The sequence below is a fragment of the Pelecanus crispus genome, chromosome 4 (genome assembly GCF_030463565.1).
Source record: "Pelecanus crispus isolate bPelCri1 chromosome 4, bPelCri1.pri, whole genome shotgun sequence".
NCBI lineage: Eukaryota > Metazoa > Chordata > Aves > Pelecaniformes > Pelecanidae > Pelecanus > Pelecanus crispus.
In genome coordinates, this window is record NC_134646.1 from 68,373,392 (window position 1) to 68,388,940 (window position 15,549).

The 15,549-nt window shown below is 36.2% G+C and overlaps 1 protein-coding gene across 5 annotated transcripts in view; it reads right to left on the reverse strand.

Moving 5' to 3' along the window:
* Positions 1–3,056: 3,056 nt before the first annotated feature.
* The window catches only part of SLIT2 (slit guidance ligand 2), a 270,822-nt gene continuing 258,329 nt past the window's right edge, over positions 3,057–15,549 (reverse strand). For all 5 annotated transcript variants that reach the window (XM_075709781.1, XM_075709779.1, XM_075709780.1 and 2 more), the window contains 4 exons: positions 14,435–14,589; positions 9,050–9,338; positions 4,390–4,601; positions 3,057–3,298 (listed from right to left, as the gene is read on the reverse strand). In XM_075709781.1, the coding sequence (XP_075565896.1) occupies positions 3,057–3,298; positions 4,390–4,601; positions 9,050–9,338; positions 14,435–14,589 (898 nt within the window). The remainder of the gene's footprint in view (positions 3,299–4,389; positions 4,602–9,049; positions 9,339–14,434; positions 14,590–15,549) is intronic.

Here is a 15,549-nt window from a genome sequence, read left to right on the forward strand (position 1 = left end):
TGTATGCAGCGTCAACTTGAAGTAAGGAACTTGGTCACTGTACTGAGTCGTATCCTTCAGACCCAATGCTGTTTATGCATTTTATTCAATACATTAAAAGCAGACTGTATGAGAGTGATTCCTATAGCAGGCAGCAGACCCTGGGAGAGAAACCTAATCCCCAAGCACTGTGTTAAAAGCTGCATAGCTTATGTTTTTGAATGAAAACCTACGTGTCTGGAGTGTTTTGCACTGAACTAAATTCTCCACTATGTTAGCTATGCCTATAGCTACAGTTCCCTCAGGACCCCCATTTCGCTTTTGGGGACTACAGGTACAAGGCAGCCTGTTACAGCAATATTACAAGAATGTTGATTTAGGCATGAGAAAGCTGCCAGGGTGGCCCATCCCAGTGAGAAAGTTATCTCTTGTCACGCACAGTGGCACACCTTGTCGATGCTTAAGGACCTTCAGTGGTGAGAACATGGAGAACACGGGGCTGCTCAGGTTTCTCAGGTGAGCTGAGTCACTGTTTGATGTAGGTACCTTACATTCCTCCAGAAGGGTAGGTGCCAAAGTTTGGTTTTGTGGGTTTTATTTTTTAAATTCTTAACTTTTTGTTTAGTTCTGCTCATAGACCACAAAAAGTCCCTGTCTTGATGGCCTCAGGATCACCAGCAGCTGCTAGCATCGCTTGACTACCAGTGCAAAGTTTCTCTTTCTCTGTCAGTATGAGGACAGAAAGCTGTTCAACTCCATATACTTGGTAAAGGGATTTTGATCATAGACAGAAAAAGAATACTGTTTATCCAACAATGCTATATAAGTACTGTTAGCACAAAAATGGCGTCTTTTTCCTCAAAGCTACCTCTAGTTACAGAAGATTATTTAGAAGTCATAGAAACTGCAAAGGCGGCCTCATGCCAAAGGCTGTTTCACTGGATATTTAGACAAATTCTAAAGTAGACTAAGTAAAATAAATACAGAATTATCTGTAAAAATTCTATTACAGAAGAGAAACCTGGTTAACTATCATCCCATCCAATTGCTCTAATTTAAAATACTTAGACTAAGATTAGTGAAAAAGAATCCCTCTGAAGAATGAAATTACTTGCTAAAAGAACTGTCAATTTGCCATTTGTATAAACATTAAAATATTAGGATAGACTCAATTTGCCTTTTCATGCAGTGTACTTTATTTTTAAGTCTTTTGTTAATTTTGATACGAGTTCAGCTTTGTTAGTAATGAACTGACATTTTCAGATGTCACTGCCTGTAGGTGTAATAATCCCAAGTTAATTCCTTCTTCAGATTTTCAGCAACGAATACACTAGATCTGGGGTTGGGTTTTATTCTGTTTTTTACCAAATATTCTTTGCAACTACAGATGTTTAATTAAAGGCTGTTAGACAATTTAAACTTCTCAGAAGAATACAAATAAAAGCTGTTAATGAAGTAAATATCTGTTTAATTTACAAACATCAGTAGCATTACTGATATCAGTCCAAATAAGACAAAGCACACTGCATTACACATGTACATCTAATTTTTTTGTAAAAAAAATAATAAAATAAAATTGAAAAACATCTGCATTTTTACAGGGTACCCTGGGTTTTACTGAAAGAAGAACACAACCCACTATTGATTACCAATTCTACATTATAATTTAGCAGCAACATGTTAACATGGGGAACATTAGGGCAGTAAAGTAGTTTTATTATTTGGGGAAAGTCACAGTTCTTGATAGCACAGCCTTTTTTTCTTTTTTATAAAAAAGGTAAAGAGCTCCATGGGAATATTAATTTATAAAGATCTACCTTCTAATGTCATTTTCTACACGCCATCTTATTTTCTGTAAGTACTGTATATGGGGAAAATTAACTTCTCTACAATTGCCACCTAGTGTAAAGACATTTTCTGTCATATATTACAGGTTCTTGGAAGGTGTCCTGAATATCTGCTGTATGTGAAAACTGCAGATTGTCATCACTTTCAGGTTCAGTGACACCAAGTGGTCAGATTCTAAGGAAAAGCAAAAGGAAGGGGGAAGGGGAGGAAAAAACAGACCGAAAACATTTACCCCAAGACGACATGCTACGTTAGTTCTATTGCAAAAAATCCTGATTTTTAAGTCCTTTTAAAAAAAAAATAAAAAAAATTACAAAAATACTGGGACAAATATAAATTAATATATATTAAAGCATTGAAAAACAGTAAAAGGGATGGCCTAAAAGGGTTAAGTACAATGTACTTTGATACAATAAATATTTCTCAATGAAACCGAATACTGTATAGAGTTGTTTAGAACTCATAGAAACAGAAATCCATATTATTACTAATTTATCCATCAATAATCTATTTTTATCATCCCCAAAACATTTATATTACAAAAAATTAATACTGGAAAAGGGCAGATAAACACTTTTTTATGCTTCTTTTGCTAACATGCTGACATAAAAGTATACATCATCAGGAGATTTCAGGATTATAGTATATTCTCATATCTCCCATTTCCCATCCATTAAATGGGACTCCATCTTCTCAAGATGCTTAATAATTCCAAAAGATAAAATGTATTTCATACAATTGTTATTTCTGTATAATCTGATTCTTTTCACTCATAATGCTTCCTCATCCATAGGTAAGTGATTGGTACGGTCTGTCAAGACAATAAAATATACTGATACCAAAGTGAAAAAACAAGCCTCATGTTCTGGTCAATATTTCATCTCTGAGCTGTTAAGTTGCAAGTCACATGTGTATAGTGTCAGTGTATCTTCAGCATGTTATAAAGAAGAATCCATGTTAAAAGCAGTAAAAGTTTCCCATCTCTGTTGCAACGTTACCAGGTCTTTTTTTTTTTTTTTTTCTTCAAAGCTCCTCTTGGTTATGAGAAGTCTCAGTTCAAGCACTTGAATCTTTTTTCAAATGAAGAAAAAGTCTTTATTCTCATAATAAAAATAAGTCTGTTCTGTATTTTACAATATATTTCAAATATTTCCACTATGAAGCATTAATTAGTCCGACGCGGTCAATAAGTATACAACATTTTCAAAAGACAAGTGTGACAGGGACACTTAGGAGGGACAATTTGTACAGCCACACTTCACCACTTTTTCAACCTCGTCCACAAATGACGACCCGTCAGTGCATTCAAAAGAGTATTTCCGTCTCTTGCTTCTCAGTGGTCCACAGCACTGCCCGGTTGAACATCCTCCTTTACATTCTAGTCTCGATACCTTCTTGGTCGTCTGGCACGCAGCATACCCTTGCTGCTTTTGGTAGTAATCTCGGATTCGTTCCCCTCGACAAGAGATTTCTGTAGAAAACAACATTTAGGATAAGAGATACACTTTTGAGACACAGGTCAAAGAGTGGTTGACATTGCTAAGGAAGATGCTGTGTTTCTAATTGCAGTTGGGATTGACATTTTAAAGTTTGACTCAGACTGTATATTGGAAACTAGTGGTTCTACCAAATGTAATTTGATTAATGCTGAGTTTTGTTTCCTATACGTCCTATTTTCAGTAAAGTTTATATTGCGTATATGTAAACCATAAATACAAAGCTATTACAATGACAAGAAAATTGGAAGCTTAAATCTTTTCCTCTTTTATAAAAATACACATCTTCTGTTCCTACGTTGCTTGCAGCTGGTTCTATTTACCATAGGGAAATGTTTCACAGAGCATGCAATTTAATTTATTAGACCTGGAGTTTAATATTATTCAAACTGTTATTTAATACAAGTTACATTCCACTAACTTCATAAATTACTGAGGTATAAAACCAGCTAAAAATGAGACATCTGTTAAAAGTTCTACAACCATATTCTTCTATTCTATTCACATCTATGTACAATACAAAATAAATGCCATCTGGGGTAAGGGAAAGAGAGGGAGAGGGAGAGCTTTGATAGACAAAGGAAAAAGAAAAAGGTAGGGGGAAAAGTCATCCTGTTTTCATCCATCTCACCTGCATAATTCGCTGTGATAAATCAGTTGAAGCTGAGAGGTCAAAAGTAGAGTTTGTGATAAAACTAGGAGCAGAATCATTGGATTTGGCTTCTCAGTTGCAGAAGGCAGAGAAACAATAAATACAGAAAGATACAGCAGGTAAAAGGTAATAGTTAATATAGTAAAAATGTGTTTCTGAATGAAGGCAAAAAAGAGAAATGTTTTCACAGCAAAACATTTGATGAAAAAATCCTCAAAATGTAAACAAATTCATGGGAAAAGTTTGATTTTTCTCTCATCGAGATAAATTCTTATGGTAAAAAAAAAGGCAACAAATGTGTGTATTGTGGGGAAAAAAAAGTTGGTAATGTTTTTGGCTGTTCATGTTCATTTTAATAAAAACCCCCTCTTTTCTAAGACCAAAACAACAACATGATTTTAGATTTCTTTTTACCTTTATCACAGCTGTCCCCCGTGTATCCGCTGCTGCATTCGCAATATGGTTTCCCAAGTCCTGAAAGCCTGCATTTGCCATGTTTACACCTGATGGATTGGCAGGGGTTAAACAGCATTTCCTCTTCATCACAGAGGACTCCCCCATGTCCCTGCAGGCATTTACAACTGTATGAAAACGCATTGATCGGCAAGCAGGTACCATGCACACATCTACAGGGGAAACAAGCCCAAGAGAATAAAAATAAATTATTCATCAAAGTTCAGGCTAAGCAACATTAACTACAAATACTTTGGACTGTACTTAGAAGAAATTGCTTTTGTTTCTGATGGACTTTTTCAGTGAGATGCAGTGAAGTGATTTAGAATTGGTATGCAGGTTTACACAAAACAAGGTGCAGTACAGAACTCTGTCTCACCAGAAAACAGCCACTGTAGATGTGTTATGGAAGACTTTTACAGGCCACAGTTATTAAACCCAACATTTCCTGTCTACCTAAATTTTCAGCATGCTTTTGAGAACAACACAGCAAAAATCAAGCCCAAATTTAATTCACTAGAATTAAGTAGAGAAAAAGGATGCTCACCTGAAATTCTGGTTCTTGTATCATTTAAAAAAAACCCGTTTTGTCACTCATGAAGTACGGGGCTCCGAGCACAAAGAGAGATCAGGCGCTGCCTAACTGAGACTTTCCTGACCCAGCAATGGCAGTTTCAAAGCTGACCACATGCTCCTCCGTCAAATACATCAGTCTGCATTGCCAGCTGCCAGTACCGTGGTCATACAATGTATGAGGCAGGTCTTCACTGAAAGCCAACAGCACTCGTGTGGTACTCATGCAGTTACACTAGATGAGGTTGCATATTATCAAGTCTCACCCAAGTGGCTAAATAAACTAGCTACTGTCTTGGTTGAGCTTTGGCAAACATTTGTGGCAGGCTCAAATCTTGTCATTAGACAAAAAAAGGCTGTGATTAACCCATCTGCTGCATCTGCTAAGTTCTGATGTACAGTGAGGGAACACATAGCTGGTCTTACCTCTCTTCAGAGAGAGGTGGTGGTTCCCAAAGGGAGGATGTTTAATTACCTGTTCCTAGGTGTAAGCTGAAGATTAGGGGAGTTCATGTTCTGAAAACATCACCAATGACTTGGAATAAAATCACCTCCCTTTGTTCATTTGGTGGCACAGGGTCAATAACTTTCTTCCTAGAAATAATGTTATTTTAACTGTTGTCTTGATATACAAGTTTTCTATCTACATACTGTTTACTAGGGAGACCACAGTGAAGACTCCTCTGTAGAGGGGAATGCAATCCTGACATTCAAGGTCACAGTCACCCACCCTAATGTTTCTCCTCTCTAATGTTTTTCCTCTCTCTATCGTAAGATCCCTGAGCCCACAACCTCCTTAGTAGGTTGTGGCAGCCACCTAAATAAATATATAAATAAACAAAAAGCTTTAGATTAAAAAAAAAAATCCCATTCAATCTAAAATAAAATCCTTTGTTTCAATTTGAAGATGGCAAAAATTCATATGAAATTGCATTCCATATTAAAAGAAGAGTTCTGTTAAGAACAACATCTCATTTTGAAATTTTTTAGATAACATAGTCTGTGTATCTGGAAATTTTTTGCTTTGTACTCCTTTAGTACAGTAAGAAATTTGGTAAACTTGAAAAGAATGCACACCACTAACTTTGACAAACTTGCATTAACTATTTAAAACTGTTTTAGTTTATAAGTATCAACACGTGCCACTCATCAGTGAAATCTACATTAAAATTCTCCATCTGTACCCTTAATTCTGTGCAAGTCCTTTAGGCATGGTGTAACTTGGAGGAAAAAGAGTATGTGAAGTCATCCTCATCACAGGATATTTAAATGGAAGGCACAACACATAGCCTCCATTCACATATCCAGTTTGGGATTAAAAACTGCAAATATAAAACTTAACTAATAGCTTAAGCACCTCCAACTTCCCTGTTATGCAAGAGTCTATACTTTTGAAGCAACTATGTTCCCTAAAAAACTCCAAATTGTTCCTGTGGTTGAAGTCTGATATTCCAAGACTGTGAGATTAAGCAACTCAAAATTGCAGGCTTAGACAGTGTCACAAGGCAGATAGCTTTTGTTTCGTTTCATTATGTTTAGCATTTGATCTGTTCACTGTTTACAAAACAACCACTTTTAGGAAATCTCATGTATGAAGTTACTCAGGTGACACTGACATCATGATATATTCTATACAGGCTGTTTTAGATATCAAAGCAATCTGTGTCAGGCTCTTTGGTAAAGTTCTGCTTGACTTAGAAGACGATTAAATCTTAGCTAATGCCAACTCTCATACTTTTGCTTCCACCTGTTCTTTGAAGCCCTAAATTTCATCTTCAGACTGTACTGAAAGGAACGTCAAGCTAAGTGCAAACTCTCGGGCACAGTTTCATCTTATCTAATTTTAGGTACCTAGTCAGGCACCCAAGTTAGATATATAATTGCCATAAGCTCCCCACACAATCATGGAGAGAAATGAGCTTATCCAGAGGGTGATTAGACCACTTGAGGTCTAATTTACTCTTTAGAAATGTGTTTATTCCTTTACTGACTATAGAGCAAACTTTGGTCACTATGTTCGTAAGTCAAGCACTGAGATTTAGGTAAAATAAATCTAAACCTTAAGCCTTTTCATGGTTTGCAGGGATCTCTAAAAGATCCCCTACATTTTCAAAACAGAGATTACAGTGACAAGTCTGTTTCTCAGATAAAGTGCAATGTTATACTGTGTTAAACAGACAAAATGCATCTATTCAATAGACAGGATTTAGAGATGAATCAAGAAATACGGAATCAAATTCCCCAGGAACTAAAGAACCACGAAACCCTCTTTCACTCCAAATAAACAATTTTGGTTTGGCTTTCTCTCCTAAAAGCTCTCAGCAATGTACACAGCTGAAACAAACCCAATACTTTCAAGAGCTAACAAAATAGGAAGTGTTCAAAAAACGGGTAGACGTGGCACTCTGGGACATGGTTAAGTCTAGTCTACCCTTGATTGGTTTAGTGTGGACTTGGTAGTGTAGGTTAATGGTTGGACTGGATGATCTTAGAGGTCTTTTCCAACCTAAATGATTTGATGATTCTATGAAATACTAAAGTTATGCTCAATTCCGTCGTTGATACTGCCTGTATCCGATACTTGCCAAGTTTTGTAATTTATTGCAAAAAGAACTCAGCTTGGGTGTTGATGCGTATAGTTATAAGAACATATATAGAATCTAATTTTTCAAGGACACTTCAAGGAAATCCTTTGGTTTTTCTTATTATAGAACTTGATGGTTACAGTTCCATGTTATTTTTGACTCCTGAAGTATAAAATGGATGTGACAGACATCACATTTGTATTTTTTAACCTGCTGTGACTTCCTTTCTTTATCTCTTAAGTTACTATGAAAGAGGACAGGGTAAGAAAAAGACCCAAGAACAATGAAGTACTATGATGATATGCCTCAAAAATTAACTGCTGTGGCTTTGGGAAGAATTCAAAACTTAATAGTACTGAAAGAGTCCATAACCAATGTAAACAATGCTAACTGCATTGTAAAGCATGCTAACTGGTGTATAAAGCTTTAAAGGGTCAGACTCTCCACACACACCATGTGAAAAGATCACTTAAACATCATTTTATATGGGAGTTGAAAATCATCTTATTAGAATATCTTGGGAAACTCAGGCCACTGGTCCTCAAAAGTTATATAGGCCAGAGCTCTGAAAAAGCAGCAGCCAAAAGATCCAAGCAGGCTTACTTTAAAAAAAAAAACAAAAACCAAACCCAAACCTGATATGTTTGCCAAACTGTAGAAGAATAGTGGTAAGGGCAAACAGAATGACATCTTGTTGCCCATGACCAATAAATCCTGAAGAGCTTTGAACTTCTGAAGTTTCTTATCTTCTTGTGCTGGGAGACCATGAGCCAAAAAACTGAATCTGTCTCTATAGTAATTTTAAAAGATGGATATGCACAGATATCAATACTCTTATATACACATATATACGTATCTTTCGCTCGCTCTCTACACATATTATATACACAACCCTCTCTATAAACATACATAAAATGCCTAACCTAAAAAGTTCTAGTCAAATCACCAAAAAGAATTAGCACACACGGACTTAGAAGTTCCTGCTAAAACCTGGGGTACTGTGAAAATACAAAAATATTAGATATATCTATTGTATCAAGTTTTTAAAACACATTAGAGAATAATAATAACTGTAGTTCCTCATTCTATACAATTATAAATAGGCAAGTAGATTTTTTTTTTCTATTTGCAACTTCTTCTAAATGATTTTTGTAACAAATGTTATACCAACACTTGCATCAGTGTATCTCATTACAGTAGTCCATACAGAAGTATGTAAGAGCATATCCCAGGTTTTAGGCAGAACTTAGTGAGATGTATATATCTGCTCCCTTAAACTGGGGACTTTTCCTCATTAAGTTTATGGGAAGAATATACTATAACTGGGATGGTGTTTTCACTTTTACATGCCCAGGATATTTTGTTTCTTGCTGAAAAAAGTGTGAACTTGTATGAAAAAAATATATATAACAGGAGGCTTATATGCATATTATACTACTGTTCTGTCTTGAGGAAGGACATACTTATTTCCAAGACACGGGTCATTAGTTTGTTGATCACAGAGGGGTCCAGTCCATCCTCCTTCACACTCACAGGAAAAGCCTGACTGGCTGGTAGCATGGCATGTTCCATGCACACAAACTTTCTTATGACAAGGCTCGCAACCTGGCAGAATTCCCACTTGCAGTGGCACATTTCTGAAGTCCTGGAGTTCGCTGTTGATATACAGATTACGGATGCAACCATGGAAGCTGGTGCCGTTCTGTCCTGGAGATTGACGTAAAGCTGCTATGTTATTTTTCACAGGCATCCCTAGGAAATTAATAATAGCAAATAATCAATGTAGTCCTTGGTACAATTTTCTATACCATTTTCCCTATTTTTTAAACCTTTTTTAAAGAAATATTTATTCCTAATTAATTATTCTTAGATATTCAGCCTACAGCCATGAGCAATGATCTAGTATTTGTCAAGCATGCATGTAAACCAGCTCCAGACCCGTAAGTGTCTAGATCCAACTAAAAAGAGGTATGTAGGACTTCATACAGGAAGCTCGCAACGGTGAAAAAGTTCAGATACATGCCTGGTTTTGACCTAGTGAAATCAAGTCCAGGATAGTACATAGCTTCTGAATCTTGGAAAAACAAAAGTTGTTGAAATGTAGCAATTGATACATGATTTTTTTGTAAGCTGCTACTCAAATCCAGAAGAATTTAGTAGGACCAGCTCATCAATTTGGAGCTGGCATACACATTTCAAATGTGAAATTCTGCTAGTGAAAATTCTTGGAAAGAAAAGCTCAACAGGAGGAGGTTCCATTACTTTCAAAAATATTTTTGTTCAGTATGTCTCAAAAACAGATTAGTAAAAAAGCCACTCATAGTTTGCCATTACAGTTTTAAACAAAGATAGTCAGTAATAACAATAATTCAAAATACTTATGTGTAGATATTTCTAGATAGTGCAAATGTCCCTGATGCTGACCATTTTCAGAATAATTCCTCTGCTGTAGTCTGTAACTGTTACAGGTGTAATTGAAGCAGGAGGTATATGCGATGTAGTTATCCTGTTGTGATCAGTTAATCATTTAAGACTAATTCAGAAGGAACATTACTGTTAAACATTTTTTCCTTGTAAAAATGAAGTTTCTTCTACTCCTACCCCCTGCTTTTTTTCTTTTTTTTTTTTAACTTATTGCCAACATATTGGCCTATGTTAGTTAGTCCTTAAGATACTACATTCAAATAATTAATACAGAAATGCCTATATACCTCCTGAGACTAATAAGTAAAGGAAATCAAAGTGTACTGAGCATTAGAAAAAGATCTGTTTACCTGAAAATAAATATGCTTATTACCTGCACAGCTTTATTCATAGGCAAAATTAACAGTTTTCATTCTGGTACTTAGTAAGGTACACAGAAAAAGGCAATGTTCTGCATAGTTGCTCCTTAACCATATAAACTGATACTTCTAATGGTTTTATATAGTTCCTCTGAACATTTAAGAGTAATGCAGAAGTGCTACGCAACCTAATGAAGTAGACCTGCCTTTCATTTAGAGGTTATTGTAATTTCTTTTGTGCTAAGCTTCAGTGATTATAGAAATGAACAACATTGCATCTATACTGCTGAAGAGCCTAATCTTCTTTGATCTTAACAGTTAAGTAAAATAGGCTTGGGACTATTATATTAAAGGACTCAGACTGCAGACAATCATGTTTCCATTTCCTCAAAAGTGCCATATTCTCAAAATCCAGGGACAAGGCAGAGTCATCAAGGCCTCTTCACCCTGATGTCTCTTGAAAGCAACACTCAGCAAATGTTTAGGCATATGGCCTGAGGTATCCAATAGCAAAATAGATGCACTGAATTTATCCATTGTAAAAATAAAAGCTGCATAAAACTAAGTACATCAATGCAATACTAAACTATATGTTATACTTGTAAGCATCAGGAAATTTAGATATGATTTCTGGGAACCATATCAGCATGTATCACACCAGATAATATGAGGTATATCACATGTGATTCAGAGAATTTTTTGTCTATGATCTCTAATATGGGAGACATTTGGAAACACAATGCAAGCATATACACAAGCTTTTAGCGTATACACTTTTTGCTTCTTCTAGCAAGTTACCAAGTGTTAGAAGGCCAACGTGTGTGCAAAAGCCGCTCATATTCTTTAGCAATATTTCCTAGATAATTTTTAGGTAAAGGTTCTTTATAGTTAGGAAAGAACTGCCATAGAAACGATGCAGACAAATATTTCAGCCCTATTTTCCAAAAGGTAAGAAAGTAGTTCCTGTACCCCGTTACGCTTTTGATCACTGAACCTGACTACAGGCAAATTACCAAATTACTGCTCAAGGAGGCAAATTGTAAGACCCCTATTAAATAACACTCATTTTGACAGTGTTACTGTATGACTATCTCATTCAGAAGCTTCTAGAACAGAGCAGGCACAAGTGAAAAGCAGCTGATGCCCTACCTGTCTCAGAAATAGGGACTTCCATGAAACAAGGCGCTACTCTCAACTAGTAAAATATGCTCTAATTTCTGAGAGAAGAATATGAAGTAGAGGTGAAGTCTGTGACCCCTGTGAAGAGTTTTTGAGAAGAAACAGAATGTCCCTTAAGACTTTTTACAAAAAGCCATGGGCTTTCAATATGATTTACTGATATCTGTTATAGAAAGACTGAAAAATATCTAGCATGTGTATTCTGACCACACAAGAGAGCCATACAGTTGGAAAAAAGGTCAAAAAAAAAAAAAAGACTATAAGTCGATTAGCCCACTTTCTGTAAAAAAAATTGAATTACCCCTTCCAAACCAACCCAAATACTGTGACCCAAGATTAACTTTGTCAAAAAAAAGAAGGGGCGGGGGGGAGAGAGAGAATGAGAGAGAGAAAAAAACATACAAGGGCTTGCTGTCAAGTCTGAATTTCATCCTGCCAGCTGAGGTGATGCTTACCAGAAATGCCATTTTAACAGGAAGGTGATAAGAGTAAGTGTAAGCTACATGATGATATAGGTGTCAAACTAAGACTTTGGCAAAGATAAAAATACTGCATAAAATCCTAGTGAGAATTTGAGTTCTTAACTGATGGAAATGTGTGACTGAATTCTCTAAAAATTCTAGATACAGTTGGATAAGAAAAAATTGAATGAATCTCAAAAAGATGGGTAATATACACAAGTGAAAGTTAACTGTCTCAAGAGTTTTACAGATCATAAATAGATAAACATAGATAAAGAACAGAAAAGTTTAAGAGCTGAATATCAACCTAGATTCTAATAAGATTAAAATTAGGTTTTTTGCTTTACTTTGTAATAATGTGCTTCTAATGATGGTTTTCATTCTGTTTTGGACCAACATTTTCTATGACAGCAGAAATAATTGTCTGCTTGGAGCCTGAATGTGAAGAATAGAAATAGAAGTAACACAGGGCCTCTCTAAAGAATACGCACTAGGATGAAAAGACTCCTGCTTTTAGGAATCAAACCACTGAAGGAAAAGGTTACTTCCAAAAATTATGTCTTCTGATACTTCAAAATGATGATGCAGATTACTATGATTTTTGTAATTGAGACACAGATCTGCAAGGTGAAGAAGCAAGGAGGAGAACCACTGTGACAAATCAACAAGTTAAGTGTTAGCACAGCACAAAATAAATGTTTATAGTTGGCAGTCTAGCCTCATTTCATTAAAATGTGCCCATAACAGACAGAAGGATGATTCTGCACTAAGCTCAGTCTTCAAGAAGTAGTAAAATTGGCCTTAGCAGTCATTAAATAACAAGCTGATGTTGACAACAGAAGTAAGCAAGCACACAGTATCTTATTAGAATCTAGGACCATCTCTCCTTCCAAAAATCTGGCATAGGACACTATGTAAACAACACTGCAGAACTGCTACATATGAAAAAATGCAGATGTGCTTCCACAAGGCAATCCTCCTTCGAAGGTTCATGATATGAAGCAATTTTAAAGGCAGCTCATACATTTGATAATTTTAATTCTTTTCTTTGCTGGTCTGGGGAGTGATGACTAATGTTGAATTCTATCTTGTACTTCTTCCCATCTTACATGGAAGGAGGCAATCACAAAATCTGAAAAGATTTGACAACAAAGCTGAAGTGTTTCAAGGGAAGAATGGGGATTTTCAGAGACAAAAGTCAACTTACCCCTCATCACTTGCAACTGAGGCACTTGTTATACTGGTTTTATAGGAGAAATAGACGATTCTTGATCTGAATCAAAGCAGCTTCCTGTTTTTCTTTCCCATTAGAGATATATCTAAGCAGCTACCCTGAGCTTTTCTGTATATTTAGAAAGAGGATAAACAGTACCTTTGCTAGAGAAAATAGGCATCTCATGAATGTACTACTGGTAGCATAATTTTTTGCAAGGACGCAAGATGCTCAAGTCTAAAAACTTTATTCTCAGACACAAAACAAAATGAAAAAGAAAGAAGGTATTCTTTTCTTTTTACAGAAAGAACAGATCAGAAGACGACTCCTTGCATGTCTCCTATAAGAGCATACAGTTAAACTAAGTAGAAGATGAAGACTGGTAGAAGATCAGCAGTATTGAAAAACCATGCTGACTCTCTGATCACTAAGAACTTGGACTTCCTACGAAGGACAGTAGGAAGGCATGCAGTGGAGGCTGACGTTTCTGACTCTTTTACCTAGGTTATGCAGGCCCATCAGAAATTCAACAGAAACTGCTGGTTAAAACAATGGGCTTGAATCCATAGTTCTACAAAGTAAATTGCAGCAAATGATCAACAATGTTTCAAATAGTTTATTTCCACAAACACCTACAGCCAGTTTTACTGAAACAAACAATTCTTTCTTCTCAAAATAAAACAAAACCCAAACCCTGCCACACACTGTGAGGCAACTGTCCACTTGGTTCCCTTCTTACCTAATGTCATAACTCATATCAGCCCTAAGCAATAAGATGTCCAGACAGAAATTATACTTCATGGCTTTATACCTTGCTGTCATTTCCTGCAAATATTTGTACAGTGAAATAGAAATGTAAAACATCATCAAAACAGAATGCTACCATTCTACACTTTCTGAATAGGCATTACTGCATCTTCAGGTAGCTAAACAATGTTAAACACACTTCTTCAGTATAGTAAAAAGCTACATACCAGTAGAAAATTACAGATTTTTACAGTGGGCATAAAATATCCATACTGATAAAAAAGCAACAGGTGCAGTTTAAGGACATTCTATTTGTTAAAATTGAAACTATCAAGATTAACTGCTGGAGTTTCATCTTAAGGTGTTATCTCAGTGAATGAGTCTCTTACCGTGTGTTTATTAATGTATGTTACCAGAATAAATTAGCTATGATACTGTTAATAAGAAGCAGTAAGATACTCTTACCTCCTACATACAGTGGAGAATCAAAATTCAGAGTGGATTGCTTGGACAAATTGGTAATTATCTTGGGGCTTCCTCCATCAATAGATAAAGACAGAATCTGATCCATAGCTAGCAGCTCCACAATGTGGAAATTGCCATCATTAATAGTTTCCACACTGCAAAATAAACATTAATATTAACTTTACACAGTTGACGGTCTGGTTAGAACAGTTTTCGGTCTTCTTCCCCTTTAATAGTTAATACAGCTTCAGAACAGAACTTCTCCAGGACTGCAGTCTCCTGAAAACTAGATTTTAAGCAAGGACATGCACGTATGTTTAAGAGCTAATACAATATAATACCCCATCAACAACACTCTATTAATAATATGTATTGTAAATTAATAGCCCCTCTTCATTCAAAGTTATTCCTGTCTTCATCAAGTAATGAACTGTGTAAATATAGGTGATATTCTAAACATCAGTCAACATACATTACTAGGCAGGAAGCCAAACACAAAAAAAGGTTGGAGTTCTTCTGCAACAATGATCAGAGAGCTGGAACACCTCTCCTGCGAAGAAAGGCTAAGAAAGTTGGGGTTGCTCAGCCTGGAGAAGAGAAGGCTCCGGGGAGACCTTATTGCAGCCCTTCAATATTTAAGGGGGCTTCTAAGAAAGATGGAGAGAGACTTTTTACCAGGGCATGTAGTGATATGGCAAGAGGTAACCATTTTAAACTAAAAGAGGGTAGATTTAGATTAGATAGAAGCTATAAATAAAAGAAGGTAACGTAAAGAAGAAACTTTAATATGAGGGTGGTGAAACACTGGGACAGGTTGCCAGAGAAGTTGTGGATGTCCCATCCCTGGAAGTGTTCAAGGCCAGGTTGGATGGGCCTTTGAGCAACCTGGTCTGGTGGCAGGTGTCCCTGCCCATGGCAGGGGGGTTGGAACCAGATGATCGTTAAAGGTCCCTTCCAACCTAAACCATTCTATGATTCTAATGTTATTCCAAGATATTATTTGTGCGCACGTGTGTACGTGTTGTGTAGTATTGGGTTTACATATTTTGCAAGTCTGAACGACGGAGTTGACTCCAGTGATACATAAACCTACTATTTCATGGAATATGGAACTG